General features: G+C 48.5%; 1 protein-coding gene across 2 annotated transcripts; it reads left to right on the forward strand.

Annotated features, from left to right (window-relative positions):
- The first annotated feature begins 104 nt into the window (after positions 1-104).
- Positions 105-21,214, forward strand: Dipk1c (divergent protein kinase domain 1C). 2 transcript variants are annotated; one of them, XM_085833448.1, is made up of 5 exons: positions 105-293; positions 9,728-10,387; positions 16,885-17,049; positions 17,264-17,325; positions 19,478-21,214. In XM_085833448.1, exons 1-5 carry the CDS (start codon positions 105-107, stop codon positions 19,668-19,670), a joined length of 1,269 nt encoding a protein of 422 aa, XP_085689574.1. In that variant the 3' UTR covers positions 19,671-21,214. The 2 variants fall into 2 exon arrangements, with proteins under 2 accessions (XP_085689574.1, XP_021006835.1); XM_021151176.3 differs by lacking the exon at positions 17,264-17,325.
- Positions 21,215-22,385: the final 1,171 nt, after the last annotated feature.

Consider the following 22,385-nt stretch of genomic DNA (forward strand, 5'->3'; position numbering starts at 1 on the left):
GCTGGGACTCCTACGCGGTGCCCCAGGATGGTTTCCCCTCCCGCCGCCCCTCCCCCTCCCCGCCCCTGGAGCTGCGGAGCGGCGACCCGAGCTCAGGGCTGGCGATGGCGCGGGCGGCGGGCGCGCGGTGCCGGGCTGCTCGGTGCGGGCGCTGGCGGCGGGGCGCGCTCCTCGCCTTCGCCGCGTGGACCGCCGGCTGGGTGCTGGCAGCTGCGCTGCTGCTCCGCGCACACCCGAGCGTCCTCTCGGAGCGCTGCACGGATGAGAAGAGCCGGCGCATCCTGGCTGCGCTGGTAGGTCCCGCCGCCGCATTGCCCAGTGTCGCGCGTCCAGGTCGGGTTCCAGACACCTTCTCCGAGTCCTCGGAGTCCACGTCACCTGCGATGCTGCAACATCGTAGCGGCCACTCCATCCTGGGATATGGGAATGGGGTGGGGGTACCCGCCAAAGGGAGATTAGGTTCCTATGCGTGCATGAAATACCCAGGCAAAGAGCTCGCAGTTCGCTATGGGCGATCGGGGCATCCCTCCTTTTTCTCCAGAATTAGTCTTGCGTCCCGGGACAGTATTCATGCCAGAAAGTTTGCAGGGCCATTCCTGGTCAGTGATGCTTACATCCAGTTCTAGTGGCCAGGTTTGGAGGATACACCTCTTTCTTAAGCTATCTCGCCCCTTAAGCCACCATCCTTCGGTGATCCCATGGGACTGCCGGATCACCCCCACCTGATCAAACCCCATTGTTTGATTGTTGCTTGGGCTCCTCCTCCTGATGACCTAAAGACAAGGCCTTTGGCTGTTCGGGTCCAGAGGAACCGAGGCAGACACCTCCTAAGGAGCACAAGGCGCCATGGAGCCAGCCTGGTCGACCCTGTTCCATGGTCTACCGTGGTCCGCTAAAGAGGGAAAGTCAGAGGATTGTCTCTGAGCTGCTCCTTAACCTGGCCCGGCTATTGTAGATACAAAGAAACATCACATCAGGGGACTGCTGAATGGTCGGACTGGCCTTTCCTCTAAGAAGTAAAATGCTCTTTTTTATTATTTATTTATTTATTTATTTATTTATTTATTTATTTATTTATTTTCTGGATTCTGCTTAGGAATTCGTGCTTAGGAGAGACTTGAGTACAGGCAGGCATCGCCCGACCTCTAGAAAGTCGGAGAAAGTCGCCTGTATTTGCTCCTCACTGTGATTATTCAAGTCCTAAAATCTTGAGCATTTGGTTTGAAACCTTCAAGAAACTCTTGGGGGGGGGGAGGGGCGGAGGGGTTTCAGTTCACTTGCTTAAAAAGGTCTTTTTTTCTTTTCTTTTTGTTTTCAGATTATGAGAATTTAGAAATGGATTAAGTAGTAAACATTGAGTATTTTAAAAGTATTTTTCTTCCCCTCCTGCTTCTTTATCACCTCTACCACCACCTTCTTCCTTTTTCCTCCTACTCCTCCCCTCCTTCCCTCCTTCTTCCCTCTCTCCCTTCCTCCCTCTCTCCCTCTGCCTCCCTCCCTCCCTCTTTCAAAGAGATTGGGAAAAATTAAGCCACCAAAGCATGTTTCCTAACTAAATGTTGCTACTGTCACTGTGTTAACTTGCTTTCTCCACATAGGGGCACATACATTCTGTCTTCTGCTCACTGCTTAACTGAAGTTTCATCAAGTTTTAAATCGCAGGGTTTAAATTCTAACAACACTTGATCTTCTTGCAGATGGGAGCATTACTTTCCCCAGTAGCCATCTAAAAATCCCCAAAATAAAATTCCCTTTTACTTTGGTGAAGGTCGCTGACTAAGACAACAACATTTAGTAGTTTGGCTAAGACCCAGGTCCCACTTACAAACTTAATATAACCTTGTAGATTAAAATAGGAAACAGAGCCCATTATTTATTTATTTACCTTTGGTCATGCTGAGAGAAGCCTAATGGAAATTAAATTGCCTGATAGGATTTAAGTAATTGGTAGTCATAACTTTCCCTGCATTCCAGGCTGTAAATTAAAACCAATTCTGTTTAGAAGCTTTACCAATACATCTCCGATGCAGCCATATGGGATCGTTTTTAGTTTGACAGAGAGCTGAAAAGATTGATTCTGTCTTTTACAGCTCTCAATCCTAACTCTTGCCAAATTCCCAAAGCCGGTTTCCCAAAGTTTGTGTTTGTTGGGAGTGTCAGGTGAACCGCTGCGGGGAGGGGGGGGGGGCGCTGTGGATGCTGTGTGTGAATTGTTCTTCACTCAGGCAAGCATCTCTCTTCACCTTAGCACTGGCCTTTCCTGATACGTTCATTCTGCACTTGCTGAGGCAAAACTGAGAAAGTGCCCTGACTCACTGGACCCAAGACCTTAAATCAGGGCAGACTAAAACGCAGTTCCAGCCAGGCAGCTGCCAAGCAGAGGCTGGCATTGTGGCTTCTGAGGACTGGCTCTGAATCGCGCCTCTGTGTCCTGGCTTCCCCGGCACTTTGCATTTTGCCTGGCTTTCATCCTACATAATAAAAGCGGTTGTTATTTTTCTGACTGGCCTCCAGACTCTCATTAGCTTTCACTCTGAGTACCCAGTGCACATAAGAAATTAGAGCCAAAGGGAGGTTCTCTCTGGCAGAGCCAAGAGTCCTGGTGAGTCTCCCATGCGGGCAGTTCTGTGTTCCCAGGCCCCGGAGTGTCAGGTAGCTTTGCTGGTAGTGGAGGAAACTTACCTGCAGAATATAGCAATCAGGTGGTAAAGAGATAGCTAGAGGATGGGGTGAGGTCCAACATTTGCAGAGACAAGACTTGCTTAGAAAGTGAGCTTCACTTGTTTTGGAAGCTTCAATCCCTGGGTCCTTTGGATTCCCCGTTTTCCTGCTCCTTTGTGTGACTTACCATCTGTACAGCATCCACAGAAGGGGCACTTCTCCTGGGTTGTCTGTGAGGTTGCTAGAGCCTGATTTCTCTGGGGAGCGATGCGTTGAGGCTCTACTGGGCTGAGGAGTGGTTGGGGAGCATTAACACGGACACCCCAACATCCCCAGCTTCTGCAGGCAGACCACCGTAGCTCTGCCAGTGCCTGTTGATGCCCACGCTGCCGAGTAGTATAGGCAGAAGCACAGAGCGTGCTATTTCACTTAGCCTTCTCAACAAACTCTAACAGCATTTGCTGTTCTTGCAGATGGGAACATTTAAGCCCATTGTCCTGCCTAATGATGGTAATGTGTTGAGGATTCAAGAGTCTACTTGGTGCCTTGGACAATAGAGACCCTGAGTTGAAAACCTCCACACTGCACACCCTGGACATCAGCGTAGGGGACTCCTTATCCTCCACAACAATCGTCCCATAGGTTGTGATATTCAGAAGCCTTTACTGCCTCGCACTAGTTAGGTGCTACGGAATTTTGCACTATTACCTACATTAAAGATTCCGGGGTTGTTGTTGTTGTTGTTTTGTTTTTTTAAATTTTTATTTATTTATTTATTTTTGTTGTTGTTTTAACAGGGCAGACCTCTCTCTCTCTCCCTCTCTCTCTCTCTCTCTCTGTCTTGTGTGTGTGTCCTAATAGAGATTGCACAGGCCTCAGGGAACCCGGCAGCTTGGGCCTCTGGTCTTCCGCGCCCTTGTAGAGGAGGGTTTGCATGAGGGGGCGATGCTTGCTGAGATTCTGTAAGACATTGTGTGGCTTCCTCCCTGGAGAAGGACTATTATCATAGGCTCTTGCTTCTGAGTGAGTGCACACGCTTAGGTGAGTTTCTTTCTTAGACCACTGAAAAGTTATGTTAGCCAGCAGGCTTGGGGGCCTTTGGCCACTCCACTTTACATCCTGCCCTTTTTGATACTAGGCTTCCCAGCAAGAAGCCAATGTGCTAATGCCCAGAAAGAGTTTAAGCTTTTACAACTGCCACCCCAAGCTCCCCCACCTCCCCCCTCCCAACCCCTAGGCTGATACCAACTTGGTAGTGACACCATGGTTCTAAGCATTTCCTGACTCCTGTTTGGAAATTGCCCTCCAAATTTGCCGAGGCGAGTTTCTTGGGCGTTTCATTGGTGAAACAAATGTGTATATAAAGCAATATGTTGGTGGACCCAACACAGACAATGCTCACATGGCTGTCAAGTGGGAGGAGAGAGAGGAATTTGACAGGTTGGGAAGCATGTCTGTGAGATGGGACAGGAGAATGACTATTTTGGATGAGGTTTTTTTGAGACAGTGTTTCACTCTATAGAAAATCTGGTCTCAAACTTTCGGCTGTCATTCTGCCCTGGTTTCCCCAGTGCTAGGACCGTGGTGTAAAACACTGTGCCAAGCTTGAAATAGAAGTTTTTAGACTGGTGTGTGTGTGTGTGTGTGTGTGTGTGTGTGTGTGTGTGTGTGTGCACTCGCGCACACCCACGCATGTGAATGTGTACATGCATCCTACAGAGCACATATGGAGATCAGAGTGCAACCTTGGGTGTTAGTCCTTATTTTCTACTTGGTTTGAAAACAGGGTCTCTTTTTTGTTTGTTTGTTTGTTTGTTTTCCACCATGTATACCAGAGAGTCTCCTGTTTCTGCCCCCATCCCCCAGTCTTGCCACAGGAGCACTGGGATTACAGACGAGTGCTAACACACCTTCAGGTCCTCATAGTTGTGCAACAAGCATGTCACCCACTAAGCCATCATCCAAGGCCTGGAATAATATTTTTGATAGACTACTCCAGTCTGGCCTCAGGCCCAGGCTTTAACTGCTCTCCATTCTGAAGTACCCTCTCTGATTCTCTGGATACTTGTGCTTTGTCAGAATTTGGGCACAGCTAGCTCTGCTTCACTGCCCAACGATGAGGCTCCCTTCACTGTTAGCACTGAGGTCAAACCACATCCTCCCCTCTCATAACCAGGTCTGGGGAGCTGGAGAGGGGAGCTTACATTGTCCAGGGATACCATGCTAGGGACTGTGCCTCTGACTTTGTTGGACCTTGTGATGTCTCCTGTGACACTGCTCTGTCCTCCTCCTACCTGCCCAGAGGCAAACCTAGGCTGACCCAAAACTAAACTGCGTTGTGTTCTGGTCCTGTCCATACTGTGCTCTGGTATTAGCCAGGAGCCTGCAAGTTGTCATTTCTCCTGTGAGCTAAGCCTGGGAGCTTCAGTGGGGAGGTGGTCTCATGACTACTCATTCAAAAATGGGTTAATTTGAAAAGTTGTCAATGTTAATCTGTTTGTGTCAAGATGGGGACTAAACCTCAGGCCCTGTTCTAGACTGCTCTCAATGGGATTCTCTGGCTCTGGAATCTGCAGGTGTAACACATGGCTGTGGCAGTGACAGTCACCATTTAGAGGAGAAGAGTCAGCTGCCCCCTGCTACACACTTAATTTTGACTCCTAAGCAAAAGAGAACAGTTCTGTGGCTGGCTAGGGGCACAGCCAGGGCCCAGCTTTCGACCTGGTCTCCAGGGCCTCTTCTCTGGGCTTCATGGGGACTGGCTCCCTTCTCTCTGCTTTGCAGCACTGTGAGATTATGCAGTTCTGCCTTCTCCCCCACCACATGGGCACTCACTCCTTCTTTTTCAATTCTGCCCCGCACCTCGTGCAAGAGCATTCCCAATTAAATTACTAATGCAGTAACATTAGAGAAATGATTGTGGAACTGATCCAAGGCCTTTTTGGACATCACTCAGATTCTCTTGTTTAATTTAAAAGTATCTTGAGGAAGTTTTATTATAGAGATGTGAAGCTGTAAACACGAGACAACATCGGGGAAGCACAGATGCAGACAATGGGTGACAGGAATGAATGACACGTACTGTCGTATGACCATATCTCCCCACTCACTGCTTGTCTTAGTACCCACTCTTCCCAGGACGTTCCGGGAAGGCCTCTGAGAAGCCTGAATGGCTGGCTGTTCCTTATGTGCTGTGGGAGCACATGAGCACATAAGCACATGAACAAAGACTGATTGACACTACCTTCCCATGCTCACTTCCTGCCCCTGTGCCTTGGAAAGGGGTCTCAGAGCTAAGGTCAAAGGGCAGCATTTCCGCCAAATTCTGTCAAGTCCCAAGAACACAGCGCAGCACAGGAGCACAACCTCAAGCAAGGCCATTTAAAGCAGTTTTACCAGAGTAGGTTTATACAGTTTCCTTATGGTTTTTGCTTTTCTAGACATAAAAATCCAGCCCAAGGAGGCTAGGAAAATGTCTCAGAAAGTGTGACGTTCTTGTTGTACAAGCATGGAGGCCTGAGCTTCGATTCTCAGTGAAAGTCAGTCATGGTGGTATATATCTGTAACCCCAGCAGGGGGGTAGGGCAGAGACAGGCAGAGCCTGGAATCACTGACCAGTGAGTGTAGCCAAAACAGTGAGTGCCCAGTTCACTGAGAGTGTCTGTCTCAAAAAATAAGGTAAAGAGCAATACATGAAAGAAACTCTCAGTTGAATTCTGGCTTTCCATATGCACAGTCATACACACCTGCTACCACCACCACCACCACCACCATCACCACCACCACCACCATCACCACCACCACCACCACCACCACCACCACCATCATCACCACCATCACCACCACCACCACCACCACCACCACCATCATCACCACCACCACCACCACCACCACCACCACCACCAGCAGCAGCAGCAGCAGCAGCAGCAGCAGCAGCAGCAGCAGCAGCAGCAGCAGCAGCAGCAGCAGCAGCACAACTCTGGGCTTATAGTGCTATTCTCTAGATGGGAGATCAGGCCCAACACTTCCTTTCTATTTTAAACTTTTATTTTATTTCATGTATAGAGGCTTCAGTTGTATTTATTTATGTGCACTGTGTGTGTGCCTAGAGTCTGAGTCAGAAGTGGGTGTCAGACCCTCTCCTGGAATGGAGCAAATGGCTGTGAGGTGCCCTGTGTGTTCTGGAAACTGGACTCCGATCCTCCGCAAGAGCAAGAGGATGGACTGCTGAGCCACCCTGCCTGCTCTGGGTCCCGGCTTTCTTTCTGCAGAGCTTTCTGTTACGAGAAGACTTGTCACATGGTGTTTGGCTAGTATGAGCCTCAGTCTCTGTGTTTCATAGAGATCTAAAGGACATCGTAACAGGAGAGACAGGGGGGGGGGGAGGGGCAGCTTGGACCCGTGGCTTCAGGTCTTGGGACTGCTGGGAAGTCACTGTCTTAAAGTGGTCAGAACGCTCCGGGCACCACTTTCAAGCATAGGTGTGTTCTTTGTTAACCGGCTTTTTGAACACTCTGTCTTCAGTATTCATAAAAGTCCACAACTTCTTCTTGACTACTTTGTGGTTTGGAATTTTTGCATGGTATGGAGGTAGTGTGGTGTGTACATTATATTTTGCATGTGGGGCAGCCCCAGTCACGGAGCAGATAAGGAATTCTGAGATGTACGCAGTCAGAGTCAAGCAGCGGCTGTAAATGCCCGGTTGTCTCGGCCTCGCTTGACACCACATGTGGCCAAATGAGTCATGAAAGCTTGTGGCTTCCAGTCAGCTTTTGGGTTTGAAATTATTTGCGTGTAAGCACCAGGAGTTTGTTTTCTTGACTTTAAGGTGCATCTTATAATCAACTCAGAAACAATAAAGCTGACCCATGTGAAACTACCCGCCTGCCTTTGCAAAGGACACGCTGGCATATCTGATCGTGGTTCAGAGGTCATCTTGTTTAGCCTGGCCCTGGGTTATACCTCCCTTGTGTGCATCTCACCGGGCTGTACTGTCACTGTCACTCTGTAAGGAAGGCAGAGCAGCTAAGATACAGAGGAGGAATAGGAGGTCCTGACCAGGTAGGAGGCACGCTGGGAATGGCAGCCCAGCAGTCAGACTTCAGGCTTAAGGCTTTCCGTCCAGTGGTTTGTTCAGTGCACCACACTGCACAGTGTCCACAGTGGATCATCCAGGCCTTTTGCAATGAGCAAAACAGGGTGAAAAGACACTGAGATTTTATTCCTGTCTTAGAACCGTGTAAGGAGTAAGGTGAGTGGATGTGGGTTCATTCGCTGTAGAAGCTTTGGGAGAGGACAGCGGCTTGTATTGCTAATATGGAGGGATTCATTTGTGCGGCCTTAGAAAGTCTGCTCATCGTGTGATACACATGAGTCCAGAGATTTAGGTTTCACAAAAAATGGTGAAGCAGATGCCAGCAAGATTTTTGCTGACAGGACCCTGATATAGCTGTCTCTTGTGAAGCTATGCCAGTGCCTGGCAAATACAGAAGTGGATGCTCACAGTCATCTATTGGATGGAACACAGGGCCCCCAATGGAGGAGCTAGAGAAAGTACCCAAGGAGCTGAAGGGGTCTGCAACCCTATAGGAGGAACAACAATATGAACTAACCAGTACCCCCAGAGCTCTTGTCTCTAGCTGCATATGTAGCAGAAGATGTAATGGCCTAGTCGGCCATTACTGGGAAGAGAGGCCCCTTGGTCTTGCAAACTTTATATGCCCCAGTACAGGGCCAGGGACAGGAGGCAGGAGTGTATGGGTTGGGGACAGGGCGGGGGGAGGGTATAGGGGACTTTTGGGATAGCATTTGAAATGTAAATGAAGAAAATATTTAATAAAAAAAAAGAAAAGAAAAATGGTGAAAATAGGGCTAGAGAGATGGCTCAGTGGTTAAGAGCACTGACTGCTCTTCCAGAGGTCCTGAGTTCAAATCCCAACAACCACATGGTGGCTCACAACCATCTGTAATGGGATCTGATGCCCTCTTCTGGTGTGTCTGAAGACAGCTACAATATATATATATATATTTCAATTAAGAACAGAATTGTGATTCTTCTCCTTACTCCATGCTCCTTCGTGTGTCTTCCGACTGTCAGCCAGGAGAGTCTTCCCCACCCTCTGAGTGGTTCTATCCTGGAGTCTCATGGTGTTTAGAAGTGACACCCCATCGAAGGCTATTGGGGAATCTTTCTTCACCGCTGCTACAATTGCAGACTGTCTCCATGCTTCCAGAGTGTCACAAGACATGGCACCCTGAGCCTTACATCCACTCTGTGAGCCCGGAGGCATGCTATCTGACATCCTGAGAGCTTCAGGAACAAAAGCACCCCATGTTTGAAAATAGCAAACACCGGCGTGTTTGGAAGGGACAGTACCGTGGTCACACTGAGGGGCAGATGAGACTCCAAGGCCTCATCCAACCTAACTGTTCTGGCATGGGAATGTTAAGGGTCTCTGGCTAAGCCTCCACAGTGGAGTCAGAGTTGATGGCCATGGCCCGGGTCTGTTCTTCCAGGGTTCAGATGTTCTCACGTGCATCCAGTGCCACTGCAGAAGACGAGCTCTTGATGCTGGATGTGTGGTTTTGAAGGCCCCGTCCTCGGCTAGACTGAGTGACATAATCCTGATGAGACTCCCACGAAATTAGGCTTGGCCCTCTGTACATGTAGGGGATCCGTTCTGGAACCTCCCTGCATACCAAAAAATCAACCCAAGGATTTTAGTCCCTTCTATGGCAGCCTAGTGTCTGCGTGGTCAACACATTTCCCTTTGCTTTGATTCACCTCTGCGTTTCCTTTGATACCTGCTACAATGGAAGTACTTGCTATACTGTATAATAGAGTGACAGCGTGTGAAACAGTTGGTACCTGATCTGCGCAGATGCAATATTTAATCAATGTTTCCACTAGGCGTTGACTGGGAACTCACAGAACAGGGTAATCACCTGAAACCACCTCCCGGGTGGCCTCCAACAGTCTCATGGGCATTTTCTCTCCTCAGCTAATTACAAAGTCCTTTGCCCCCTATTCCTACCCTGCAGTGACCCTCTGTTCCTTTTGTTCCAGTGCCAGGACTATCGCGGTGGCTGGCTCACGGGCGCCTTGTGCGAGGACCTGTGTGTGGGCGGGGAGCTGCTGTACCAACGCTGCCTGTATTACGAGCGTGGTAAGAAGGTGCTGCAGGCCCAGTGGCGCGGCCGGACCGTTGTCCTCAAATCCAAGAGGGAGGCCTTCTCCAGCTTCCCTCCCCTCACTCTGCTGGAGGAGGAAGCAGGGGCAGGTGCCCCCGGCATCCCTGAGGCTGAGCTGCTCCTGATGGTGGCCGGGGAGGTCAAGAACACACTAGGCTTGGAGCTGCCCAACAACAGCATAGCCCCGCTATGGCCTGCCAGGCAGGGCCCTGGCTGGCGGCAACAGCTGGCCAGTGCGTGGTCACTGCTCCAACAGGAGGAATACGTATACTTCAGCCTGCTTCCAGATCTGAGCCACCACATCCTACCGGTGCTGGGATCCTGCGGTCACTTTTATGCAGTGGAGTACTTGGCTGCTGGTAGCCCTCACCACAAGGCTCTCTTCCCACTGGATGATGCTGGCCAAGCACAGGCTATTAGCCACATTGCCCTCAGCTTCCTGGACATGGTGAGCCATTTCGACAGTGACTTTTCCCACCGCCTCCACCTCTGTGATGTCAAACCTGAGAACTTCGCCATCAAGAGGGACTTTACGGTGAGTGGAGGCAGGCTGCCATGTTTGTGGTAAGAGAAGAGATTCTGGTTTGTGTGGGAGGAAGTGAGTTCTTGGCCTCTGGAAGGAAGCCCGTGCAACTTTGGGCAGCCTTGTGGTTCCTGGTGATTCCTTTTCCAGACCACTTCCTTGCCAGGTTGACAAAAGGGTTCAAGCAAATGCATCTTCAACCCCAAGAGGAGAGATCCAGTCCAGTGAAGAAACCCACAGGAGGCAGAGACAGTCAGGGGGCGGAGGAGACATCTCACTTCCTTGAGGGCAGCTATGAGGTCTAGTTAGTGCTGCTACAGGATCTGTGGTCTTCTAAGGACAGTTTTCCTGGGCTGCAGATGATGTAGCTGTTCTTCCAGGCCAGGCATTCTGTGTCCACAGAACCAGTGTGCAGAGAACAGTCATTGCCAGCCGACATTACTCTTCTGGAGAGATTCTAGTCAGTTTCATGTCTGCACATAAGACATTATGAGTCCTGACGACATAGTCACTTGAGATGGGGGTTATAATCACTCGAGTCTTAGGGATGTGGTAGCGTGGAATGCTGTCCTCTGGGCATGACGTAGCCATTGTCCCCTTGAGCTCTCAGCGGCTGTGATTGCCTGCATGAGGGACATCAGGGCTATCTGTGACCCACAGTGGAGGGAGAGAGGCGCTCATGAGACAGACACTATCACCAGGAATTGGCTCCTCCCGGAGGGTGTACTAGTGACTCTCCTTAACATCACAGAGCTTGCTAGCAATGCAAATTCTAATTTTTGTTACATTTACTTATTTATTCTGGGTGGGGGGGGGATAAATATCACAGCATATGCAGGGAGGTTGGATGCCAATTTGTGGGAGTTGGTTCTGTCCTTAATACCATGTAGTTTGGATTCAGGTCCTCAGGTTTGATGACAAGTGCCCTTACCTGGTCATCCATCTTACCAGCCCAGCAATGTACATTTTCATACTGCACATCAGACCAACTGACTCTGTGTCTCACAAGGACAAGGCACCAACTGTGAGCCAACCCAATACTCAGAAAGACTAAGCAGGAGGGTGGTGAGTTCAAGGCCAGCCTGGGGTACATGATAAGATCCTGTCTCAAACACACACACACACACAAGCTAACAAGGCACCTTCACTGTGGTCTTTAAGAACCACTGCATTCCTGCTTCCAAAAGGTGGGCTCTCTTTTTGACCCCTGACTGACTCCTGCCCTGAAGAGAGGGAGGGGTTCTTGTAGATGAGGCACAGGGACAGAAGATTCCAAGGCTCCCAATGTAGGTCTCCAGGATTTATGAAGTATGTACAAATGAACAGCTTGGAAAAGGAAGGTCACCCCAAACCTGACAACCTGACAACCTGACAAGCATGCCTTTCAAGCAAGAGAAATGCTTTCAGAGAGAGAGAGAGAGAGAGAGAGAGAGAGAGAGAGAGAGAGAGAGAGAGAGAGAGAGAGAGAGAGAAGAAGAAGAAGAAGAAGGAAGAGGGGGAGGGGAGGGGGAGGGTAGTGTGGGGAGACCTTGAACAACCTACTCTGTGGAGAAAAGAGGATTATTTTCAGTCTGGTGCCCAGACCAGGTTCGAGCAGCAGACACTACTTATGCCATTTTGTGCAGGATGAGTTTCATGATTCTCCTGATGCTGAGAAATCTTGTGAAGGTTTCCCTGTTTGTTTTGTTGCTATTCTTATTTTAGGCACTCAGGAGCTGCAATTTATTCTAGGCTATGCAGTATAAATTAAAGATGAATCTCTCACTGGGAGATGAAAGGAAGAGTGTCATGAATGGGGCTGAGGAGGGACACAGAGGCTGGAGAAAGTGCCAGAAGTCAGAAAGAATGGTCCTTGCTCTGATAACAAGTTACAGGTTCATTAGCATAGACTCATTAATTAAAAAAAATTAGAAACTATTATATCAATTTGTGTGCATGGGTGCTTTGCCTGATGTATGTCTATGTAGCACTTAAAATCTGTTTTGTTTTTGTTTTTTGTTTTTGGCAAGGGGTTTGGGGGGAGGTTCAAGATAGAAATCCCTCTGTAGACTAGGCTGGGTTTGAACTCAGATCTGCCTGCCTTTGCCTCCCGAGTGCTGGAGTTAAAGGCATGTGCCACTAACACCTGGCTTAAAATATTTTTTGAGTTATTTGTTTTATTTTATGTATATGAGTGTTTTGCTTGCATGTTTGTATATGAACCATGTATGTTCCTGGTGCCCATAGAGGTCAGAAGAAAGCATCAGATTCCCTGGAAATGAAGCCATGGATGGTTGTGGGTGCTAGGAACCAAGCCTGGATTCTCTGAAAGAGCAACAAGTGCTCTTAACTGCTGAGCCATCTTTCCAGCTCCCAGATCTTTTTAAACTTTCGTGTTCTTAACCAAGCTAAGTGGCAAGATTAGTTTTTGTTTTTTGGCCAAATGATGAGACAGGAAAGGTTGGTAGATTATCTAGGCTTGGGATGTAGCTCAGAAATAGATTTCTACCTGGCATTCGGAAAACCCTGGGGTCAACCCTCAGCATTTCAAAAGGAAAAAAAAATCAGCAAAACACTCACTTTTAATTAGGATTGGCGGGTAGCTCAGTGGCAGAATGCTTACCAGGCTTCTGTGATGCTTCTCGGCTCCCTGAAAATAGCAAGAAAAAGAGGGGACATGCTGGTGTGTATGGGAATGTAGGAAGAGGACATTTTGGTGAGTGTGGGAATATAGGAAGGAGACATGTTGGTGTGGGAGGGATATAGGATGGAAGACATGGTGTGTGTGAGGATGTAGGAAGAGGACATTTGGTGTGTGGGTAGAGGGGGAGGTAGGAAGAGGACATGTTGGTGTGTGGGTGGGGGATGTAGGAAGGGGACATGTTGGTGTGTGGGTGGGGGATGTAGGAAGGGGACATGTTGGTGTGTGGGTGGGGGGATGTAGGAAGGGGACATGTTGATGTGTGCATGGGGGGATGTAGGAAGAGGACATGTTGGTGTGGGGGGGATGTAGGAAGAGGACATGTTGGTGTGTGGGTGGGGGGATGTAGGAAGAGGACATGTTGGTGTGTGGGTGGGGGATGTAGGAAGAGGACATGTTGGTGTGTGGGTGGGGGGATGTAGGAAGGGGACATGTTGGTGTGTGGGTAGAGGGGGAGGTAGGAAGAGGACATGTTGGTGTGTGGGTGGGGGATGTAGGAAGGGGACATGGTGGTGTGTGGGTGGGGGATGTAGGAAGAGGACATTTGGTGTGTGGGTAGAGGGGGAGGTAGGAAGAGGACATGTTGGTGTGTGGGTGGGGGATGTAGGAAGGGGACATGGTGGTGTGTGGGTGGGGGATGTAGGAAGGGGACATGTTGGTGTGTGGGTGGGGGAATGTAGGAAGAGGACATGTTGGTGTGTGAGTGGGGGGATGTAGGAAGAGGACATGTTGGTGTGTGGGTGGGGGGATGTAGGAAGGGGACATGTTGGTGTGTGGGTGGGGGGATGTAGGAAGGGGACATGTTGGTGTGTGGGTGGGGGGATGTAGGAAGGGGACATGTTGGTGTGTGGGTGGGGGGATGTAGGAAGGGGACATGTTGGTGTGTGGGGGGAGGAAACGTAGGAAGAGGACATGTTGGTGTGTATGGGAGGATGTAGGAAGGGGACATGGTGGTGTGTGGGTGGGGGGATGTAGGAAGGGGACATGGTGGTGTGTGGGTGGGGGGATGTAGGAAGGGGACATGGTGGTGTGTGGGTGGGGGATGTAGGAAGGGGACATGTTGGTGTGTGGGTGGGGGATGTAGGAAGGGGACATGTTGGTGTGGGGAGAGGAAATGTAGGAAGAGGACATATTGGTGTGTATGGGGGGATGTAGGAAGAGGACACATTGGTGGGTGTGACATCTGGTGAATATGATGTCATCGCATGTGTGGGGGACATAGGAAGGGAGACTTGGGGTAGATATGGTCAAGATGCTTGGAACATATGCATGACATTGTTGATGACTAAATAAAAAGATATTATATATAGAGAGAAAAACAAAAAAAAATGAAAAAAATTAACTCCCTCAAAACAAACAATGGCCTGTTTGCCTAGATTGAGTTTGTTATTAGGCAAAGATCATGAAAGCGGGAGGGGTTCTCTGTACTTTACTCTTGTTATTCTGCAGGTTTTAAAATAGTTTAAGTCCCTTCTGCTGTTTTACTGACAATCCCCACCACCCTGAGTGTAGAGAAGAAAACAAAGGTAGAAATGGGAAGCCCTTCCTTCTGAAACCAAATGACAGAGCAGTGAATGAACCCTCTCTGAGATGCTACCGGGTTGGGGGGAGGGGGAGCTGACATTTTCACAATGGCCTGTGAGGGCTTGTGGGAAGCCAGTTCCATCAGAGATGTCACATTTTGAAATGACTTCTTATCTCAAAGCTATCAGCTGTTGGACTTGGGCAGACTCCAGATTCTTGCAAATTTGAGCTCATTTTTTTTTTTATTTTGTATCCAGGTGGTGGAGGAAAATCTGCATAATTTATAAGTTATTCTTTTTCTGGTTTTGAAGCCCGTTTGGTTGAAAGCCAGAAGGATAAATCTGAAATTCCGGCAGTCCTCAAGTTCTTACTCTGACAGTGGAATTAGTGGTTGATGCCCTTGGCGAAGGGCTTATTTATGCTGATCCTACCCCATGGCCCATCTGGTCGGTGTGTTGATGTGGGTACCAGATGTGCCATAAACAGCCGCCGTGACTGCTCATAGTCTTGGGGCTCAATTATGTATCTCTCACAGCATTTGTAATCCTCACCCGGATAGCAGTGAGGAAATGTGAAACTTAGCAGAGTCAAAATGGAATTCTCACAGCAAACATAAACAATGGGGAGGGAGGGAAGGTGCTGTGCCTGATGCCTGATAGTGAGTGTCACATGGACTCTGTCAAATCTACTGGCTTTCACAGAAGCCACCGCAGCCTCCAACAAAGACACGTCTTTAAAGATACAAGGACGTCCACCCCATTGCATCAATCCTTGAACAGATGCCATAATTGTCAATCCTTATGACCAAGGACTCTTGTTTCAAAACTTCTGGTGTTCCTCTCCTTACTTTTATCTCGTGCATTGGGTTGTTCACACTCGTGTGTGTGTGTGTGTGTGTGTGTGTGTGTGTGTGTGTAGGCCAGTGCCATTTCTCATGAGCCATGCACCTTTAAATTATTGTTATTATTATAACTACTACTACTACTACTATTATTGTTGGCAGGATTTCCTACTAGCCTGGACCTCACCACATAGATTAGGTTGGTTAACTTTCAAACTCCAGGGATCTATTGCTTTTGCTTCCACAGCTCTGGAATTTCATTTCTTTTCTCTTTTCTCTCTTTCTTTCCCCTTTTTAAAGATTTATTTATTTACTTTATGTATGTGAGTACACTGTAGCTGTGCAGATGATTTTGAGTCTTCATGTGGTTGTTGGGAATTGAATTTTAGGACCTCTGCTCGCTCCGGTCAACTCCACTCTCTCAGTCCCTGCTTGTTCCCGCCCAAAGATTAATTTACTATTATACACAAGTACACTGTAGCTGTCTTCAGACTCGCCAGAAGAGGGTGTCAGATCTCATTACGGCTGGTTGTGAGCCACCATGTCTTTCTTTTCTTTTCTTTTCTTTTCTTTTCTTTTCTTTTCTTTTCTATTCTTTTCTTTTTTTTTAACATGGGTTTGGGGGATTGAACTCAGATCTTCAAGCACATTCTAGAAACTGAGCCATCTCCTCTGCTCCCTTACTTTTGCCTTTAAAACCTTCCCATGACTTCTAACAATGAACCTGTATTTCACCCACACCTGTGTCTCACAGCGGCACTACTTTGCTATTCAATTCTCAATGATCAGTGATCTCTGGGAAAGCCTCTCTGATTACTTTTGTTGACAAACATCATAGACAGTCAAGAAAGAAATGGAAGGCACAGGCTGGAGAGATGGCTCAGTGGTTAAGAGTGCCAGCTGCTCTTCTGGAGAACACAGGTCGGTCGGATGGCTCACAACCACCTGTAACCCAGCCGCAGGAGGTCCAACAGCCTTTTTCAGTCTCACAAGCATTTGCACACATGCGGCATACTTGCACACAAACACACACACATGTACATAAGTACACAAATAAAAGCTAACTTTAAAAAAGCAACAGAGAAATTCATTTTAAGGTCTTTTACATATTTCATTTTTAAAGTACAGAAAAGACCCAAAGATGAAATGAAATGAAAGGATGGCTACAGTCCCCATCCTTGAGTTAGGGACAGGAAAGCATTTTATTTTTTACAGTAAAACTTTCGGACATAATCTATGAAAATAGCTTGTGTCAGAGGAAGCACTTGTAAATGCCCTGGGGGAGCAAGGTCATGACCTGAGCATTTCTTCCTGAGAGGTGGACTCGGTGGTCACAGCCCTGTGGTGACCCTTTCTCCAGTCACCATAACCTATTGACATCAGGACAGGAAAAGGAGCCGTAAGTGGGTTCTCCTGCAGGGCCCATGCTCTATTTGATGGCAGTCTCTGCCGTTTTGATTTCAGGTGGTAGCTATTGACGTAGACATGGCCTTTTTTGAGCCTAAAATGAGGGAAATCCTAGAGCAAAACTGCACGGGAGATGAAGATTGCAATTTCTTCGATTGTTTCTCCAAGTGTGATCTCCGAGTGCACAAGTGTGGAGCCCAGCGTGTCAACAGCAACCTGCAAGTGAGTGAGCGGCCTAGAGGACTGGGGATGGTGATGTTTACATCTGCACGCCTCTGGGCTCATTGCATCCTGAGAGCATGCATGGGAGGGGGCGGGTCTTCACCACATTTTGTTTCTTACTACTTGGGTGGTGGTTGCTGAAACGGCTCAGTGGGGTCTGATGGGTGGAGGTTCCAACACAGCCCCCCAGTGGGCCTATCTCTCTTTCCTGAAGCTCCTCGTGAGGTTGCTTCTGAGAGTTTGTTTGGAGATCCTAGCAGGGGAGTACACTTACTTGCATGCCCTTGGCTCTCTCCAGGAGGTTGGCCACTTAAAGCAGGAAGCAGGAAGCACCCAGAATGCTGATATAGGAAGGGGACACTTGCCTAGCCGGCCGGCCGGATCAGCCACACTCACCTTAGTGACCCATGAGGAGGCGTGTTCTGGGACAAATTGTCCTCATACCTAAGGAGATCCATTCTTCCTGCAAGTGTCTGTCTTCCTGTAAATTCTCACACAGAGAGAAAGAAAGAGGCCTCAGACTCCTTGCCCTAAAGCCTCTCACATATACTAATTCTGTCTTCCAGCTCACACTCCCAGTCGTACCTCTTTCTAGTCCATCTTTCCAAGGAGCTTACCCTAGGGTCTGATGGGACTCCTGAGCTGAACTGAAGCAGATAAGGCCAGGTGCTCAGGAAAACACACTGTAGGGTTTTCCTGCCATGAAGGAGAGCCCCATGCAACAGAGCTGTCTATCCATCGTGCGAGTGGCTCTAGCCCAGGCCAGGCAACACTGGCTCTACCACCACAGAGTCTGCAGACTTCTGAGTCAAGTGCCACGGTCACTGGGTGTTTCGTCTTTGAAAAGGCTAATCAATGACACAGGCTTTCGGGGTGCCTGTGTCAGCCCCCTCCATGTACCTGTGATTCTGCTGTCCTTACGCCATACAGACAAGAGTTGGGTTTTTTGTTTTTGGTTTTTGGTTTTTTTTCTGTTTTTGTTTTTTTCCAGAGTCCCCATCGTCTTTGGTCTCATCCACAAGTCTTTGCATTAGAGAAACTAAGGACTGGCAAAAATGGCTCTGTGGGTTAAGTTTCTGACCAAATTCAACACCTTGGTTTTGATTTCTAGAACTCACACACATAGTGGTAAGAACTGGTTCCTGCAAGTTGTCTTCTTACCTACACAAACATGCATGTGTACACAAACATGCATGCACATACACTATACACATACTACATGCACACGCACATACACACAAATACACACATGCACACACATATAGACATCCTACCTGCACACGCACATACACACACATATACACAATACACATATACACGCATGCATACACATATATACACATGCATGCACACACACACACACACACACACACACACACAGAACTCTTACAGATTCATTGAGAAGCAAGTGGAATCTTGAGCCAAAGAAAACTGTCAGGAGAGGGCAGGGGTAATGAGACACAGATGAAAAACCCAAACGGCCGAAGGATTTAGGAAATTATCTCATATCTCATCTCATCATTTAAAGACATAATTAAAATGATGTTAATTAAAATTCAACAATAATATGCTTTTGTCAATTGGGACTAGTCAGTAAAATGCTATTAAGCACCATCTGAAGCTCTAGGGAGCTACATAAGTGTGTCCACCCTTATGGTGACATTACGTTGTGGCTCTGGAGTGGATGTGGGCACACTCACCCCCGTGCCTGACTACTTGTCTTTGAATATAGATCCAGAAGTGAAAGTCAGCTTTCTTCGGGATATAGCATAAAGCACTAAATAGAAAAAGGTCAGCATGTGTAACATGATCTCTGACAGATGCCCTTTTCGTGTCAGAGTTCAGTTGCTGTGACAAAACACCTGATGCAAACAGCTTATAATGAGGGAAGTTTGAGGTCAGTCTATGGCCAGCCTGATGCTTTGCTTTGGGCTCAGTGGTGGAGCACAGCATCCCGGCTGGGGTGAATGGCAAAGAAGAGCTGCTTACCTCTTGGTGGCAGGGACGCAAAGAGGGAGAAGAGACCTCCATCCCAGCATCCTTTGCAAGGCACACATCAATGACCTAACTCACTCACACCTTTTAACAGCTCCACCACATCCTAATAGCATCAACCAAGGAGTATACATGGCTCCAGCTGCATATGTAGCAGAGGATGGCCTTGTCAGGCATCAATGGGAGGAAAGGTCCTTGGTCCTATGAAGGCTTGATGACCCAGTGTAGGGGAATTGAGGGTGGGGAGGTGGGAGTGGGTGAGTGGGTGGAGGAACACCCTCATAGAAGCAGGGGGGATATGATAGGGGGTTTCTGGGAGGGGGGAACTAGGAAAGGGGATAACATTTGAAATGTAAATAAAGAAAATATCAAAAAAAAAAAAGAAGGAATTGCTCCCCTGAATTAACCTCTCACTCCTCCCCACCTCCTCCAGGTCATCTGTGATAAAATATTCCGACACTGGTTCTCCTCACCACACAGGAGCCCGGCTGTCTCCCTCCAGCTTCGGCTGCAGCTACAGCAGGCCGTGCAGGAGTGTGTTCAGCACGGGGGCCCCTCGGGGAACTCCTGGACAGCCTCATCCAGTGTGTTCTGGAAGCTTCGATGGCTCTTGCAGGCCACTCTGAAGGAACTGCAGGAGGCAGAGAAGTAGCCTCTCTCTTGCCTTTGCCATCAAGAGTGGACAGAGGAAGCGACCTTCAAGGGACTCCTCCTGTAGTTGCTATGCAAATGAGCTGTCAGAGCCTGTGGCATGCTCTTCTGAAGTGTGCAGCTGAGCTCCCCTTCTGTGGCTGTGACGTGGACCTCTCTTGCTCCTGCCCAGCTCGGTTCGATCTGGTTTCGTGGTGACCTCTGGCCTGTCACTCCCTCAGCAGTGACCGAAGGGAGGAGTTTCATCAGAGTTGCCACTCTGGAACCCTCTGAGGACTGTACACAGACCTTGCCACTACAGACAAGAGGCTGCTGCTCTTCCTTGTTAGCCACTAACAAGCTAAAGCGTGGCTGTGGGCATACAGATGGATATGTTTGCAAATAATTGTGTGCACGCATGAGTGTATGAGTGGGTTTGTATATATGAATGTGTATTGTATACACATGAGTATGTTGTGTGTAAATAAACATGGGGTTGTGTGTATGTAAGTGGGATTGCACATGTTCTCATAATTATGAGTGTTCCTGTGCGTGCACGCACGCGTGTGTGTGTGTGTGTGTGTGTGTGCGTGTGTATGCACATTCGCATGCCTATGACCCAGTCATTGTGCCTGTGAATCTGTGCTCATGGATGAATCAATGTGAATCCACCCAGAAGTGCATGCATGTGTACATCCAGAAGTGAGTAAGTGGGTGGGCACTCAGAGCCTGTGTGGAGACGTGGCTTTTCAATGTGTCCCTAGGCATCTTGCCTAGCTGGCAAAGAAGAGCTAATTTTTCCCCCCTGGAATTAAATGCAATAAAATGTGTGTCCTTAGCGGCACAATTTGCTTTGGGGAGTGTGTGGAAAGGCAACTTTCAGTGCTTCCCATTCTGTGGGATTTTAGGGAGCATTTTCCCATGCATCGATCGCAGCGCATCTTTCTTCTGAGCTGGACCAGGTGTCTGCGGGATGCAGAGTGTCTTGCAGTGACAGAGACAGTGCTGGGGTGGGCTCTGACCACAGGCAGAACTTAGGAACAGCTTGTCTGCATACCGACTGAAGACCCAGCCGAGGGCAGCGGACACTGTGGTGCCCTGGGCTTCTTGTGGACATTTGATGATGGTCTTTTCCAATGGCCAACTCGCACGAAGGCAGCCAAACTGTGCATTGCTCCCCAACAGAGAGTGGAACCAGCAAGCCTTATGCTTACCATCTTGCTTCTACTCAGAACAGGGACCCCAGACTCTACAAGTCACAGGGAAGGGGACTCAAGAACAGTAGGATGCCTCGAAGATTGGGAAGGTGTGCTAGTGGCTTCTTAGGAGAAAAGGACAAAATTTGGAGTTTTAAACACGTACAGAATGACAGAGCCTCACCTTTTCTCTTCATATAAGACCTTTGCAGTCCAGAGACCTGCCTCTTTAACTCCCGTGGACGCACTTCTCAGGGCTGTGCACACAGATGACATCCTCCCTACTCTGAGCAGTGGCACTAGGGGATGGAGGAGGGTCAGAGGTCACACCAGTCCTGAAGCTATCTATGATCCTGAAGGCAGGAGATGTCTGTTTCCTGCCGTCCCCATCCCCTCAGCCCACCTACCAGCAATTTGCCAGAGAAGGCTGACTTTCTTAAAGGCTATCATCTATCCTGTGCTGGAAGACTTGCTTTTTGTTTCTGCCCTTTGATGGGAGCCTGCACAGGTCACTCTGTGCCAGAAGTGAGCAAAAGCCCACGTAGGTGCCCAGGTCTAGGCTAGCAGGGTCTCATAGCTGGTAACATGGCCTGGCCTGCAGAGCAAGGTACCCATTTCTCAGGCTAGGGACAGAGGCAGCTCTTCTCTGGGCAGGTTCCACTGGGAGTGGAAGAGTCACAGGGAGGAAGGCAAGTGGGCTGGGAAGAAGGTGGGTGTGAGATAGCCTAGAGGGTAGGGAGAAAGCTCTGGGACTCCTATGAGGCTTAGCAACTTTTCTGTCTCTGCACTGGGAGTCAAATGACTCCTTAGTAGCCCTCTGGCTACGGACCAGCCGCTGTTAGTTTTTATTTGATTCTAAATGGAAACAAATGTTTTGTTTACCATGGACACTGTGCAATATATGATCACCCCACACAATAGCATCCCTTTCTGCATGTTTTTGGCTACACACACACACACACACACACACACACACACAGACACAGACACACACACACAGAATCCTTGCCTAAGGATCTATTTTAAGGCAGTGGTTCTTAAACCGTGGTGAAATTCAATTTTTAAAAACGTTTAAACCTTTTTCAAAATACTGCTTTTATAATAAACAGACATGATGGTATTATCAATATTTAGGCTTTTGGCTTTTGTTTTTGATGCTTGAGGCTGAGTACAGAGCCTTGAGCGAGCTAGCCTTGTGCAAGCTAGCCCTGTGCAAGCTAGCCCAGCACTGTACCATGAGCTATGAACCCAGCCCCATATTTTTTTTTTCCAAGAAAGGGTCTTCCTGTGTCGCTCTGGCTGTTCTAGAACTTGCTCTGTAGACCAGGCTGGCCTCAAACTCACAGAGATCCACCTGCCTCTGCCTCCTGAGTGCTGGGATTAAAGGTGTGCACCACTACCACTTGGCCATATTTAATATTTTTAATATGACAACCGAGAATGGTCATTGTTGACCCAGCTGAGCAATAGCCATACTCATGAGGATAAAAGGGTTTTTAATAACACTCACAACAG

This window comes from Mus caroli, unplaced genomic scaffold (genome assembly GCF_978045245.1).
Source record: "Mus caroli unplaced genomic scaffold, Mus_caroli_1 scaffold_19, whole genome shotgun sequence".
NCBI classification, from domain to species: Eukaryota; Metazoa; Chordata; class Mammalia; order Rodentia; family Muridae; genus Mus; species Mus caroli.

Bases quoted from the DNA above. Each gene is read 5' to 3' on its own strand.
- Dipk1c (XM_085833448.1), top strand. From the start codon at position 105: ATGGCGCGGGCGGCGGGCGCGCGGTGCCGGGCTGCTCGGTGCGGGCGC. The intron at 294-9,727 runs GTAGGTCCCGCC...CTTTTGTTCCAG, and splicing joins GGCGCATCCTGGCTGCGCTG to TGCCAGGACTATCGCGGTGG. The intron at 17,050-17,263 runs GTGAGTGAGCGG...TCTTTCCTGAAG, and splicing joins GTGTCAACAGCAACCTGCAA to CTCCTCGTGAGGTTGCTTCT.